A 13,896-nucleotide genomic window follows, 5' to 3' on the forward strand; every position below is an offset into this window, starting at 1 on the left:
CACTCCCCTCTCCCTCCGCCCGCCTCCCGCGCGCCGATTGGCCGAGCGGCGGGGCGAGGGCGGGACCGGAAGCGGCGGCCGGGGTTGCCATGGGGGCGGCGGCGGCGGCGAGCGGGGCCCGGTGCCGGTGCGGCGGGAAGGGGCGGGCCCGGCTGGACCCCTGCGGGGGGCTCTGCCTGCTGCTCACCTACCTGAGCGTGGGCTACGCCGATTACGTCATCCTGGAGCACGTCCTACTCCAGCCGGGCTTCCGGGACAGGTAGGCCCGCCTCCCCCCCCCCCGCGGCCCTCTGCACATGCTCAGGAACGCCGTGCTTGGCGGTTGGGTTGCTTCCCAAACGGGGTGGGAAAGGGAAGGGGTTTCGCGGGGGGGGGGGGGAGAAGGAAGGAAAGGAGCCCTCTGCACATGCTCAGGAGCTCGGCGGCTCAGGAGGGAGGTATACGCCTCACGCCCTCTGCACGTGATCAGAAACTCAGTGGCCTAGAAGGAAGATGCTCTCTGCGCATGCTCAGGGCCTCGGTGTTCTGGGAGGGGGGAAAGGAGCCCTCTGCGCATGCTCAGGAGCTCGGCGGCTTAGGACAGGGGTGGGCGACTTTCGCTCGTGGACTTCAACTCCCAGAATCCTTGAGTCAGCACGGCTGGCTCAGGAATTCTGGGAGTTGAAGTCCACGAGTCATAAAAGAGCCAAGGTTTGCCCATTCCTGGCTTAGGAGGAAGGTATAAACCTCATGCTCTCTGCACATGTTCAGAAACCCAGTGAGCTAGAAGGAAGACGCTCTCTGCACCTGTTCAGGGGTTCAGCGTCCTGTCAGGAGGGAGGAGCTTTCTGTACATGCTCAGGGGTTCGCTGATGTAGGAGGAAGATGTTCTCGGCATATGTTAAGGAGCTCACTGACCTAGCAGGAGGAAGGAGCTCTCTCTACATGCTCAGGGGTTCGTTTAACAAATGTCTCACTTAGCAGTAAAAATTTGGGGCTCAGTTGTGGTCGTAAGTCAAGGACTGCCTGTAGTTGCAATTTTTTTTAAAATAAAAAAATCAGGACTGCAGTGCTTTTTCATCTACATACCTCCTGGCCTCCCATATCCTTAATTCTTACCAATAAATCCCCAGGGGTTTTTTTTCTCTCTTAACTCACCCAAACCCCTTGGGGGAAAAAAAACACCACCATTTATTTCTGCAAGGAAGCTCAAATCAGCCCGGTTGGTAAAAGTTATCCTAGTGTCCAATCTGCATTTGGGTAATAAGAGATTGGAGGATTATTTTAATATTTAACATCTGTTCAAAGAAGATATTGAGCGGGGAGGCTGCTAAAGACCTTGCAATAGGTGCACAATCTTATAATATTAATTTTTATAACTGTTCTATTTATTTCCAGCTTTTGGTGTCCTTTCCATGCTGTAGCTTTTAACCTTGTCGTTCTGATGCTCCTGATCTGTCACACGAGGGCCGTTTTTGCTGACCCAGGTGACTCTTTCCTCCATTATATGTCTTTTTTTTTTTGCAATAAGTACCATTTTGCACCACACGTGCCTGGCTGAGGAATTCTGGGAGTTGAAGTCCACAAGTCCTAAAAGGGTCGCCTTTGAAGACCCTTGCACTAAGTGAATAAAACCTGCATTGCAATATTTATTTTTCTTTTGGCTCCCCTTTCGCTGCTCTCCCAGGGATCCAGTTGAATCTGGTGTCCCTTCTGGGGAACATCACTTATTGTCGTTTATTGTCGTTCGGCCAACTTGACTTCAGTTTGCGCATCTCTTTATAAAATGTTTTTTTTTTTAAAATAAATAAATAAAAAATCCGCCAAGATTGATTTATGGAAATCTCAGTCTCTTTGCCCTTCGTCCGATTCCAAATCAAAATATTTATCGAGTCGGAATTCCTCAGCTGCGTCACTTGCCAGAAGAACATCTTGGTTGAGTAATCCTCCACCGTCAGAAGTTCTGTTCTGTTCCTGTTTTGGGACAGAGGCTTTTGCAAGCAACGAACGGAAAGGGGGGGGGAGGTTATGAGTCTATCTCTTTCCCCCCCCCTCTCCTTTCTCCACGGAGAGCTGGCTTGATCTTCGTTTGTTTGCTTCAAAGATGTAATAACGGCCTCGCTGGATGGGATCTGAGATCGAAACTAGAAACGCTAGCCAAACAGATGCTCCCGAACAGAACAAGAACAGGCCTGTGATGTAAAAGCCACCTCTTTTTCCATTTTTTTTTTGTCCTCCCAAAGATGTCCTTGGATTAAGAAAAGATCAGTGCCGGCTCTTCCAGGAAGCATTAGGAAAATAAAGGAGGGAGTGGTCAAGTCTAATTGATAAGATTGATAATTGATAAGAGTCCCCCCTCCCATGATAGATTGGCAGATCTGGCCCCAAGCCAGACAGGTAGATTATTCATCTGGAAGACATTATTTTTATTGGAGAAGTTTTGTTTTGTTTTTTCAAAGGGGGGGGAAAATAATGGATTTGGAATGTAAAGGGGTTCTGTGTGATGAAGAAAGGAAGGTGAGAGTCGGAGAGAAAGAGACATGCAAGAAAAGAACAAAATCTGAGTTATTTATTTCGGGGCCACTAGACTCCTTTAAGTTCTCTCCATCTGTTTATTTATCATTAATTTCATTTCTGTCTTATCCTGCTCACAACTGGGTCTTTGGTCAAGCGTTAGCAGGCTGGATTCAAGCTCCCATTTGCTGCCACCAGTGCGGCTAAAAGGGCAGGGATTATGGGTAAGGTAGTCTGATCTTGGAACTTTTTTTTTCCCCCAGGTGTGGTCCCGCTGCCCGACACCGCCCTGGATTTCTCGGATCTCAGGAGTAGCAACAGCAACAACGCCGCACATCAGAATGGCCGTGTGAGTTGTGAAATCAGGAGGTCTGTGGATAGCCATGAATCTCCGGCCAATGAGGGGGGGGGGAGGGAGAGAAATGGCTATTATTTCCTTCATTTTCCTTCATGGATATGATTGTGTATCCGCCTAAACCAGGATTTCCCAACCTTGACACATTTTTGATAGGTGGGCATCAAGTCCCAGAATTCCCCAGCCAGCTGGCTTTCGTGCCTAAGGCGGGACTGGAACTCGCCATCTTCTGGTGATTGGCCCAGAGTCATCCAGTGGGCTTTCAGGGCTAAGGCGGGACTAGAACTCGCCGTCTCCTGGTGATTGGCCCAGAGTCATCCAGTGGGCTTTCATGGCTAAGGCGGGACTAGAAGTCGCCGTCTCCTGGTGATTGGCCCAGAGTCATCCAGTGGGCTTTCATGGCTAAGGCGGGACTAGAACTCGCCGTCTCCTGGTGATTGGCCCAAAGTCAAGCCAGCTGGCTTTCATGTCTGAGGCAGGCCTGCTGGATGGGGAATTCTGGGAGTTGAAGTCCACAGGTCTTAAAAAGCTGCAGACTCCTGAACTCGCATGTTAACGTGGAGGAGTGCTCCATATGCAGGTGTTCCTTCCTTCCTTCCAGCATTCTATTTTGATTTTATTTTGATGATTGATGATTGATTGATTTTTAGAATAATGAGGACTGGACCGTGTGCAACCGTTGTGAGACCTACCGGCCACCCCGGGCCCATCACTGCCGCATTTGCCACCGCTGCGTGCGCCGGATGGACCATCACTGCCCTTGGTGAGCTTCAAGGCTGAATGGCTGGGGCAGAGACAAGGCCCCCATCGGCCCTGAGCTGCTCAGCCTGATGGGTTCTGTGGCACGGCTGGGTTTGGGGATAAGGCCCCGAGTTTCCCACTTGTTTCCTGACTGCCAGGCCTGCCTTCTGCTCGAGTTGGAGATCATTTTCCCTTTTTGCGGATAGTCCTCAACTTACAAACATTCATTTAGTAACCACTCAAAGTCACAGCAGCACTGAAGAAAGCGACTTACGACGGTTTTCCCACGCTTGCTCCCATTGCAGCATCCCCGTGGTTAAGGGCCAAAATTCAGGCGCTTGACTCAGGTTTGCGACGCTCGCCGCGTCCCCGGGGTCACGCGGTCCCCTTTTGCGACCTTCCAACAAGCGAGAGTCGGCAGGGAAGCTAGATTCCCACAAGGACCGTGTGACCCACTTAGCGACTGCAGCGATTCCCTGATCCCCTGGGGGGGGCACGAAAAGTCGCAAAAGGGGGCATAAAGCTCACTGAACAGATGTCTCCCTTAGCAGCATCAATCCAGGGCTCGGCGGTGGCCGTACATTCGAGGACTGCTTGTTGCTGGTTTGTGAGGTCGCCCCGGGTTTCTTTTAAAAGGATATTTCCTTCTTTCCACAGGATCAACAACTGCGTGGGAGAACTTAACCAGAAATACTTCATCCAGTTCCTCTTCTACACAGGTACCGTTTCCTCACCTGCAGTGGTGAAGGAAAGGAAGGGAGGGAGGAAAAGAAAGAAAGAAAGAAAGAAAGAAAGAAAGAAAGAAAGAAAGAAAGAAAGAAAAAAGAGAAAGAAAGAAAGAAAGAAAGAAAGAAAGAAAGAAAGAAAGAAAGAAAGAAAGAAAGAGGAAGGAAGGAAGAAAGGAAAGAAAAAGAAAGAAAGAAAAAGAGAAAGAAAGAAAGAGAAAGAAAGAGAGGAGGGGAGGAGGAAGGAAGGAAGGAATTGGTACACAGAAAAGGAGAGAAAAATGAAGGAAGGAAACAATTGACAGAAAGGGGGATGGAAGGATGGAAGGAAGGAATTGATACATGGATGGAGAAAAAAATGAAAATGTTGACAGAAGGGAGGGTGGAAGAAAGGAAGGAAGGAAGAAAGAATAACAGAAAAACAAGAGGGATTATGGGAGGGAGGGAGTATCAGGTCACTGAGACAGGATTCTCCAAGAAAACCTTTTACAGGTGGTCCTCAACTTACAACAATTCATTTAGCGACCGTTCCAAGTTACAACAGCACTGAAAAAAGGGACTTATGACCATCCCAGGGTCACGACTGCCGCAGTGTCCTGGAGTCACATGATCCGCTTTTATGACCGCTGCAGTTATTAAGTGGGTCAGGCGGTCACTAAGCAAAGCCTGCTTCCCCCAGTGACTTTGCTTGGGGGAAGCCGGCTGGGAAGGTCGCAAGCGGCGTTTCATGTGAGCCCGGGACGTTGCGACCGTCGTAAGTACGGAACTCTGGTTGCCCAGCCCTTGAATTTTGATCGCGCAACCTCCAAGACTGGTTCTAAGCTGTTTTTTGAGCACCGTTGTGACTTCCGGCCATCGCTAAGCGAGTTGCCATAAGTCGAGGACTCCGTGTCGTGTTATAGGTGAGCCAACCCGCCCCCCCCTCCCCTTCCAGGTGGCAGAATGTAGTGGACCTTTCAAGACCTCACAGTTGGACCTTGCAATCCTAAATGGGGGAGTTTTGCTTTTTGAAATCGGACGTGCACTTGCGGATGTCCTCCACTAGAGGCTGCTCTAACCCCACTTGTCTTCCCTTACATCTCCATCCCCTCCGAAACCTACAATCGGTTTACACTCCGTAGTACAGGTACTCTTCGACTTAACGACCAGTCACAGCGGCACTGCAAAAAAAGGGGGACTTAGGGCCATTTTTTGCACTTACGACCGTTGCAGCATCAGGAAGGAAGGAACGAAGGAAGGAAGGAAAAAAAGAATAGCAGAAAGACAAGAGTTGGAAGGGACCTTGGAGGTCTTCTAGTCCAGCCCCCTGCTCAAGCAGGAAACACTATCCCATTTCAGACAAATGACCGTCCAATCTCTTCTTGGAAACCTCCAGTGATGGAGGGAGGGAGGGAGGGAGGGAGGGAGGGAGGAAGGAAGGAGAAAACAAGAATAGCAAAATAACGGAAGGGACCTTGGAGGTCTTCTAGTCCAACCCCCTGCTCAAGCAGGAGTTCCTTTAGTGTCCCAGATAAATCTTTTCTTAAAAATCTCCAGCGAAGGAGGCGAACCGTTCCGCTGATTCCACCGATTTTCTCCGCTAGAAAACCTCCTGAAACATTAGACCGAGCCCCACAAGACTGCAGGGGGAACCCTTCCCCCCCTCCCTCCCTCCCTCCCCCACCCATCCACAGCGGTGGGAACGGAGGAGAGAAGGAGCCTGTAGGATTAATGACGGATACAGGGAAAGACTTGGCTCGGACACTTCCTTCCCCCTCTTCAATTTTCCTGGCGTCGGCTGACCTATATTCTCCCGGCCTCAGGCTTGGCGAGCCTCTACGCCATGGGGCTGGTCTTGACCGCCTGGGTGTGGCCCCTGGACAGGACTTCGGCCACCAGACCCGAAGAGTATCAAGACGGCGTTCCGGGCAGCCCGATCCAAATGTAAGTCCTGCTTTTTTTTCCCCTCTCCCAGCAGGCTTTTTAAAATATATATATATATATATATATTTTCTTTCCCCCCCCCCACTTTAGAAATGGGGAGCTGGGGGCCGTGCAGAAGCCTTGTGCTTTTTCCTCACTTGGCCTTTAAAAAGGAAGAAATATAGTCAAAAGAAAACTGCCATGTCACCGAATCCTTGCCAAGAACAACTGGAACGCCAGAGTTTTGGCCGGGATTCGGAAGAGGCAGAACAGCCAAGCTGGCCTTGAGGGAACAGCTGGTCTCTCTCGGCTGTTGGAAGCAAAGGAAAAGTGAGGATTTTGCCTTTTCAATTCCTCTCCTCCTCCAGAGGTTGCTTCTGCTTTAGACAGAAGGGACCTTGGAGGTCTTCTAGTCCAGCCCCCTGGTCAGGCAGGAAACCTGATCCCCTTCCGGACAAGTAAGGTGGTCCAGCCTCTTTTGTCGGAAACCTCCAGTGATGGAGCACCCACAATGTCTGGTGGCAAGTCGTTCCGCTGGTTAATGGGAGAGAATCCCCCAGCCAGCACTTTTTAAAGACAGGTGGACTTCAGTTCCCAGAATCCCCCAGCCAGCACTTTTTAAGACAGGTGGACTTCAATTAATTCCCAGAATCTCCCAGCCAGCACTTTTTAAGACAGGTGGACTTCAATTAATTCCCAGAATCCCCCAGCCAGCACTTTTTAAGACAGGTGGACTTCAATGAATTCCCAGAATCCCCCAGCCAGCACTTTTTAAAGACAGGTGGACTTCAATTAATTCCCAGAATCTCCCAGCCAGTGTGCTTTAAGATGGATGGAGTTCGACTCCCAGAATCCCCCAGCCAACAGATTTTAAGAGGAGTGGACTTCATCTCCCAGAATCCCCCAGCCAGCCCGCTTTAAGACGGGTGGATTTCAACCCCCAAGATTCCCCAACCTGCGTGCTTTAAGAGGGATGGACTTCCATCTCCCAGAATCCCCCAGGCAGCATTCGTGTAAGATGGGTGGATTTCAACTCCCAGGATTCCCCAGCCAGCCTGCTTTAAGAGGGGTGGACTTCATCTCCCAGAATCCCCCAGCCAACATGCTTTAAGAGCGGTGGACGTCATCTCCCAGAATCCCCCAGCCAACATGGGAAATGCAAGGCAGACTGTGCAACTCTGGGAACGGCTTGCCTCTGCTTTGTGTGCCCCACTTCTACAGTGGCCCTTGCTTGGGTCCCCTTCAGCTACAGGAGGGTCTTTCCCTTCCCCCTCCCCCCCCCAGGGATTTCCAATTTGGGCCTGCAGGACCTGTGAAGTAAATGATGAAGACCCCCCCCCACAGGGTCTGCTTCAGGGCCCCCCCCTCCTAAAAACCCCCATCTCTTCCGCCTCCGAATACGTCAGATGGATTCCCCAGCTCCATAACTCTCCAACCAATCACTGATTCTCTGCTTTTTCCCTCCCTCCCTCCCCCCCCACCGCCAGCGCTCACCGGATCATCCTACTGGTGGAGTCGATCCTCTTCGGCCTCTTCGTCACGGTGGTATTTTACGACCAGGTGAGGTTGTAAAGCAGGGCAGGGGGGAGCGGAGAGCCCTTTGGAGGCCGCTCCCCCCACACACACACCCCTCGGCCATCCGGCTGGGGAACCTGGTCTCAGAGACACAACCCCCCCCCGCAAAGCTTCCCACCCATCCCGTCTGCCTCCCAGGTGGTCTCCATCATCACCGACGAGACCCCCGTCGAGCAGCTACGCAACCGGCTCCAGAAAGAGGGTCCGCGGGCAGGGAGCCAGACGCGCAAACCCAAGATCGCCCTCCTGCGCGAGGTCTTCGGCCGAGGTGGGTCTGCAAGCCTTCCTCCTCCTCCTCCTCCTCCCCTCCTTCCTCTCCCTCCTTCACGCTTGGGTGTGGAGGGAGGTGCAAAATCTTGGGGCCCCCACCCTCACCCTCACCCTCTCCTCCACTCTTTTGCCCACCCAGGTTTTGTCATCGGCTGGTTTTTCCCCTGCAACCTCACCTTGCCCTCGGCCAGCGGCCCGTCTTACAGCTACTTGCCCAACTACGACGTCTGACCGCCCTCTGGCCCGTCCCTCTCCGCTCGCTTCTCTTTCTCTCTTCGGGGGGGGGGGGAAGCGTTGGCTTCAGCCCCCTGCCCCCCTGAGCCGAAGAAGGCAACGCAGAGCAGGCGAGGTGACCCTAGCTGGAACGGCTCGGCTTTACGATCGCGATTGATCCCAACTTCTCTTCTCTTCTCGCTCAGCGGTTGTTCAAGCGAATCGACAAAGTCCTTAACTTAGCCACAAGGTGGGGAAATGAATCCTGCTTCCCCGTGGACTTTCCTGGTCAGAGGGGATCCGCGTGACCATCCCGGGGACGCCGCGACCGTCGTAAATACGAGCCCGCTGCCAAGCCTCCAACTTTGAATCACGTGACCCCCCGGGGAGGCCACAACGGTCGTTAAGTGTGAAAAAAACGGCCCTCAGTCACTTTATTCGGTGCCGTCGCAACTTTGAGCGGTCACTAAATGAGCTGTTGTAAGTCGAGGACTCGCCTGCACCCAAAACAAGCCAGGAGATTCATTTTGCTCCCTTTATCCAGAATTTTCCCTCCTACCGCCTCCAAACTCATCCCCTGTATGCCTGTAAATAGACTTATTTATTAACTTTATTTATTGAGACTGCCTCCTTGGCAGTTCAAAGAAAAAAGGCAAACGGGTGAATTGTCCATCAGCGGACTTGTTTGAAGCCAGGTTTAGTCCCAGGACTAAACCTCAACATCGTTCCTCAAATTCTTCCTTCCCTGACCTGGATTTCTGGGATTGATAGAACCTGGGTTTCATTATGGCTAGATCAGTGTTTGTCAGCCCTGGCCACTTTAAGAGGACTGGACTTCAGCTCCCAGAATCCCCCAGCCAGCATTGCTTTAAGATAGGTGGACTTCAACTCCCAGAATCCCCCAGCCAGCATGCTTTGAGATGGGTGGACTTCAACTCCCAGAATCCCCCAGCCAGCATGCTTTGAGATGGACGGACTTCAACTCCCAGAATCCCCCAGCCAGCATGCTTTGAGATGGACGGATTTCAACTCCCAGAATCCCCTAGCCAGCATGCTTTGAGATGGACCGTCTTCAACTCCCAGAATCCCCTAGCCAGCATGCTTTGAGATGAGTGGACTTCAACTCCCACGATTCCCTAGCTGGTTTGATTGAAGATAAATGGACTTTTAATTCCCAGACTGCCCCAGAGAGCTTTCTTTAAGAGAGAGGGGATGGACTTCAACTCCCAGAATCCCCCAGCCTGCAACAATGAATCGCGATGCTTGCAGACGCAAAAAGGAGCTGGGGTGAAAAACGTCCTTCTCTATCCTGTTGCATCTCAGAAAGACGGAGCTCAGCCTCGTTTCCCTGCCTTTTTTAAAATGCCCATATGGGATTTCTCTGGAGTAGCAAGGCTGAGCTTTGAGCAAATACATACGCGTCGGAATAAAAGATCATCACAATAAATTATCCAGACCCCTCCAATTCCACTCAAATTTCTCGACCCCCCCCTCCCACCCCCAGTTGCATCCAGAACAACCCTCTGTGTGCAAAGGTTGTGAAACGGACAATTTTCGAAAAAACCCTACCACTACCACCACCAACCCGCAAAAGGCGCGGGCTTCGGTTGTGCAAACTACACACGCTTTACTCCTCCGAGTGAACATCTGACATCAAGATACGTCCGGAGTAAGAATCCCTCTTTGCAGATTATTTATTTATTTATTTATTTATTTATTTGTTATTTTTTTAAAAGGCAGGGAGAGCTCAGATGGAAAAGATTTTGGAGAAGGGGGAATTGGTTGTGTTTTTGTGTGTGTGTGTGTGTTTTGTTTTTTTAAAAGTCGGCTTATCCAGTTTGTAAGTTGCAAAAGCACATGTAAGTTTGCAGCCTGTTGTGCAAACTTTGCCCTGTTTCGTTCACTTCCTGCCTTTTTTGCAAAAGCCCAGTAAACGAAGGAATTCAGCGTCTCCAATGCAACAACAAAAAGGAGGCCGAATTCAGCATGCAGCTAGTCCTCAATTTAACGACCGAGGCCCAAAATGTGTGGCTTCTCCTAAGTGAGACACAAGTTAAGTGAATTGGCCTTGTCATGTGACCCTCGCCCCCCCCCTGGGACGCTTAAACCCGTTGGTTGCTGAGCGGCCAAATTTTGATCCGGTGACCCCGGGGGAACGCTGCCGTGCTCGTCGGGGTGAAAAACTTCCAAACGGTCACTCAACGAAACGTATTTGCCTCGCCCGCCCCTTCTCGTCCGCCTCGTCCTATCCAAATTGTACCCTTGGACAAATTGGGGGCACCCCGAAAAATCATTTGGTGTGGTTCATTTGGGAACGCAGAAGTGTTTCCCCCCCCCCCCCCCGAAAGGAAACCGGACTTCCTTCTTTTGTTTTTTTTTTTCCTTTGAAAATTTTCGCTTCTCATCCAGGAAGCTTCTTCGGTTCGTTCCTTAGAGAAGAAACGAAATATTTTCAAGGGGAAACCCCCCCCCCCAAGAAAGTCCAGTTGCCTTTTGGGAGTGGGGGGTGGGGAAACACTTGGGACAAGCATGACCTGGATGATAGAGAATCTCCAGTGCCACGTAATTTAATTTGGGAACGTTTTACTCCAGGTGTGTGTGCTTCTCAGGGCTTGGTCCGCAACGGGTGGAGGTGAAAAATACACCCCTACAAACATTTATCTCTGTCTCCGTGTCTCTTATCTCTGCGTCTGTGGGTGGCAAGAGAAATTCAGGAAAAGCTAGAATTGGGCGATTTTTGCGTAAGTACGCCTGCCGTAACTATCAGGCAGACGAGGGGAGAAGGGAAGCTTTGATTTTTGGCCATTTGGTAACGTGGGAATGCGTCATCGGATTGCTTCCAGGCCTCACTCCGCAGTCTTAAAAGAATCGGAGTCGGGATAGAGCTGGGGTCTTCTAGTCCAGCCACCTGCTCAAGCAGGAGACCCTATGCCCATTTCAGACAAGTGACTGTCCAGTCTCCTCTTAAACACCTCCAGTGATGGAGCGCCCACGATTTCTGGTGGCCAGCTGTTCCACTGGTTAGTTGTCCTCACTGTTAGGAAGTTTCTCCTTAATTCCAGGTTGCTTCTCTCCTCGATCGTTTTAAGGGAAGGACCAAATCGCAAGTGACCTTTTTCTGTGCTGTTGCAATTCGAACGGTTGCTAAATGAGGACTTGCCTGTAAACTAAGACATTGTTGGTTTGACCACAGCTAAGCCAGAGTTCCTTCCTGGTGAGAGACACCATCCCAATTCCCCTAGAGGGCAGCAAAGTTCGTAATAAAGTCAGGCCTGGAGAAGGAAAGGAGACCACCAGGAACTCCGAGCCACTGGCTAACATTGGCCGGAGGAGACTCAAAACTGACCACGCAAAATCCTTTTTCGTCTGGTTTCAAGCTAACTTTAAAAAGGGGGTTGGCAGATTTGTAATCAAGGAAAAAATATATACATGTTCATTTTTGGAGAATCCTCCCAGAATCCTTGGGAGACGAGAGATGCCACTTGAGTAACGGTTACAAACCCGAAAGAGGGGGGAAAAAGATCTCGCCTGATCTGGACGATGTTCAGAACGAGCTTGGCTTGGGATCGCCCTGTGCAGGGGACGGAGGGCAGTCCTGGCTAAGCCGGAACAGAGAAATGAAAAGATTTCCCAGAATAATCAAATCTGGGGGGCACCGCTGCAGCATTATGGGAAAAGGGAAAATGGTAGGCGCCAGCCGTCCCGCTTGGATCAAGGAAGGAGGTGGGTGGGGATCTGAAGAAGCCATAAAGCAGGTAACTTATTCTCCCCCCTCCACCTCCCCGCTGCAGAGTCCAGCTGTCAATCCCATCAAAGTCTTTTCCAAGCATCCTTCCTGCCCAACAGCTGTTTTTGTGACTTTATCAAAAAGTGAAATTCCAGACTGAGCTGGACGGGAGAGCCTCAAAGGTCGAGTCTCCCCACTGAAGGAAGATTCTGCTGCTGCCTCTTCCGTGGGCCTCTGCTTCCCCCACCACCACCACCCCCGATCGGTGTTTCTCAACAACTTTAAGGTGGGTGGACTTCAACTCCCAGAATCCCCCAGCCAGCCTGCTTTAAGAGGGGTGGGCTTCAACTCCCAGAATCCCCCAGCCAGCCTGCTTTAAGAGGGGTGGACTTCAACTCCCAGAATCCCCCAGCCAGCCTGCTTTAAGGGGGGTGGACTTCAACTCCCGGAATCCCCTAGCCAGCCTGCTTTAAGAGGGGTGGACTTCCACTCCCAGAATCCCCCAGCCAGCCTGCTTTAAGAGGGGTGGACTTCAACTCCCAGAATCCCCCAGCCACCAGACCAAGTGACATTTTCTGCTAACGTTCCCCCCCCCTTTTCTGCCTCAACCTGGCTTTCATCCCCATAAAGAACCATGCGGCACCAGGAGTGACTTTATAAATAGCCTTAAATAAATAAAACAGGCAGCATTTTATTGCTTTTTAGAAAAAAACAACAACACAAACCATTAATAAACCATAATTAATAATATTAACATAATGCTTATTAACCCAATGGATAAAACAGGCCCTGCCTCCAGGCCCGGGGAACTTGCCTCGGGGCTTCCGGAAGACTTAGGCTGCTGCCCCGTTAAAATTATAACTTAATTAAATTAACTTTGGTCAGCGATCCCTTTGGCCAAAGGAGAAACGGAAGGGGTTCCGTTGAAAAGGTTTCCCCTCTGATTCTACAGAGGGTTTAAATAGATCCACCCCTCCAGGGGGAAAGTTTGGGGAGATTCTCTGGGATAGGGATCACCGCGAGAAGATCGAGTCAGGCTGAAGAGCGGTTAGCAAAGGACAAGAACTTGGAAAGGTGGAGAACTTGGAGAGGTGTTGTGTCCTGCCTTATCCTCCTCCCCCCCCACACACACACACACAAAAAAAAAATTGGGAGAAGAGACTCTTTTTTAAAAAAAAAGCATCAGACCCTCCAAAGAAAAAGTTGTGGCTGGTGCTTAGGTGGGACAATGTCCTGGAGAAGGAGGTGAGAAATAGGTAGACCATCTAGGGCAGGATGAGCTGCCGAGATTGATTTGTGCACTTCAATTGCCAAAATTTGCCCTCCACCTCCTTCTATTCTAAGGTGAGCAACGGACATTGGCCTGCAAAGCTAATTCACTCCATCCGAGGTGGTCTTCTTCTCCAGATGTTCCATTGCTTTGCTCTCCCACGACTTGGGGGTCCTCCCAAGACCCAACCCCTTGGGTCAACAGTGCAGTGGATCTCCGCTTAGCCCCCTCGATCCGCCTTCCTCAACCTTGACCACCTTGAAGAAGGCTGGGACGTCAACTCCCAGAATTTCCGTGGAGGACGCCAACGAGGTAGAGCTAGAATGGAGCTCGACCCAAGCTGACCTCCAAAGCGGACTCCGAAGTCAACAAGATCAGCTGGCTATGAGACCCAGAAGAGGACACAGGTTGGTTGGGGAATTCTGGGAGGTGAAGTCTTGAAGTCAGATGACCGTCTTCAAGGTACCAAGGTTGAGAAACCAGGTCTGGAGAGCATGGTAGGGTTGAAGGACCTTCATTAATGGCGTGATTGAAACCCTTGCTCCTCAAAGGGATGGGATGGGAGGTTGCCCTACCCCAGGTCTGCAATTTTTCTGGTGCCCAGGAGAAGTTAGATGTAGGCCGG

At 51.0% G+C, this 13,896-nt stretch overlaps 1 protein-coding gene across 5 annotated transcripts; it reads left to right on the forward strand.

Moving 5' to 3' along the window:
- The first annotated feature begins 71 nt into the window (after window positions 1–71).
- On the forward strand, window positions 72–10,923 carry LOC308675478 (palmitoyltransferase ZDHHC3-like). Of its 5 annotated transcripts, none has more exons than XM_081340841.1 (9): window positions 72–259; window positions 1,378–1,466; window positions 2,757–2,842; window positions 3,499–3,611; window positions 4,247–4,308; window positions 6,117–6,237; window positions 7,704–7,776; window positions 7,902–8,059; window positions 8,201–10,923. In XM_081340841.1, exons 1-9 carry the CDS (start codon window positions 90–92, stop codon window positions 8,379–8,381), a joined length of 1,053 nt encoding a protein of 350 aa, XP_081196967.1. In that variant the 5' UTR covers window positions 72–89; the 3' UTR covers window positions 8,382–10,923. The 5 variants fall into 5 exon arrangements, with proteins under 5 accessions (XP_081196967.1, XP_081196969.1, XP_081196968.1 ...); XM_081340843.1 differs by having other exon boundaries at window positions 8,481–10,923; XM_081340842.1 differs by having other exon boundaries at window positions 7,930–8,059.
- The last annotated feature ends 2,973 nt before the right edge of the window (window positions 10,924–13,896 follow it).

This window comes from Vipera berus, assembly GCF_964194415.1.
Source record: "Vipera berus genome assembly, chromosome: 16".
Lineage (NCBI taxonomy): Eukaryota > Metazoa > Chordata > Lepidosauria > Squamata > Viperidae > Vipera > Vipera berus.

Coding starts and splice junctions, on each gene's coding strand:
- LOC308675478 (XM_081340841.1), top strand. CDS start 90: ATGGGGGCGGCGGCGGCGGCGAGCGGGGCCCGGTGCCGGTGCGGCGGG. Junction 3,612..4,246: donor ATGGACCATCACTGCCCTTG/GTGAGCTTCAAG, acceptor TTCTTTCCACAG/GATCAACAACTGCGTGGGAG. Junction 4,309..6,116: donor CCAGTTCCTCTTCTACACAG/GTACCGTTTCCT, acceptor TCCCGGCCTCAG/GCTTGGCGAGCCTCTACGCC.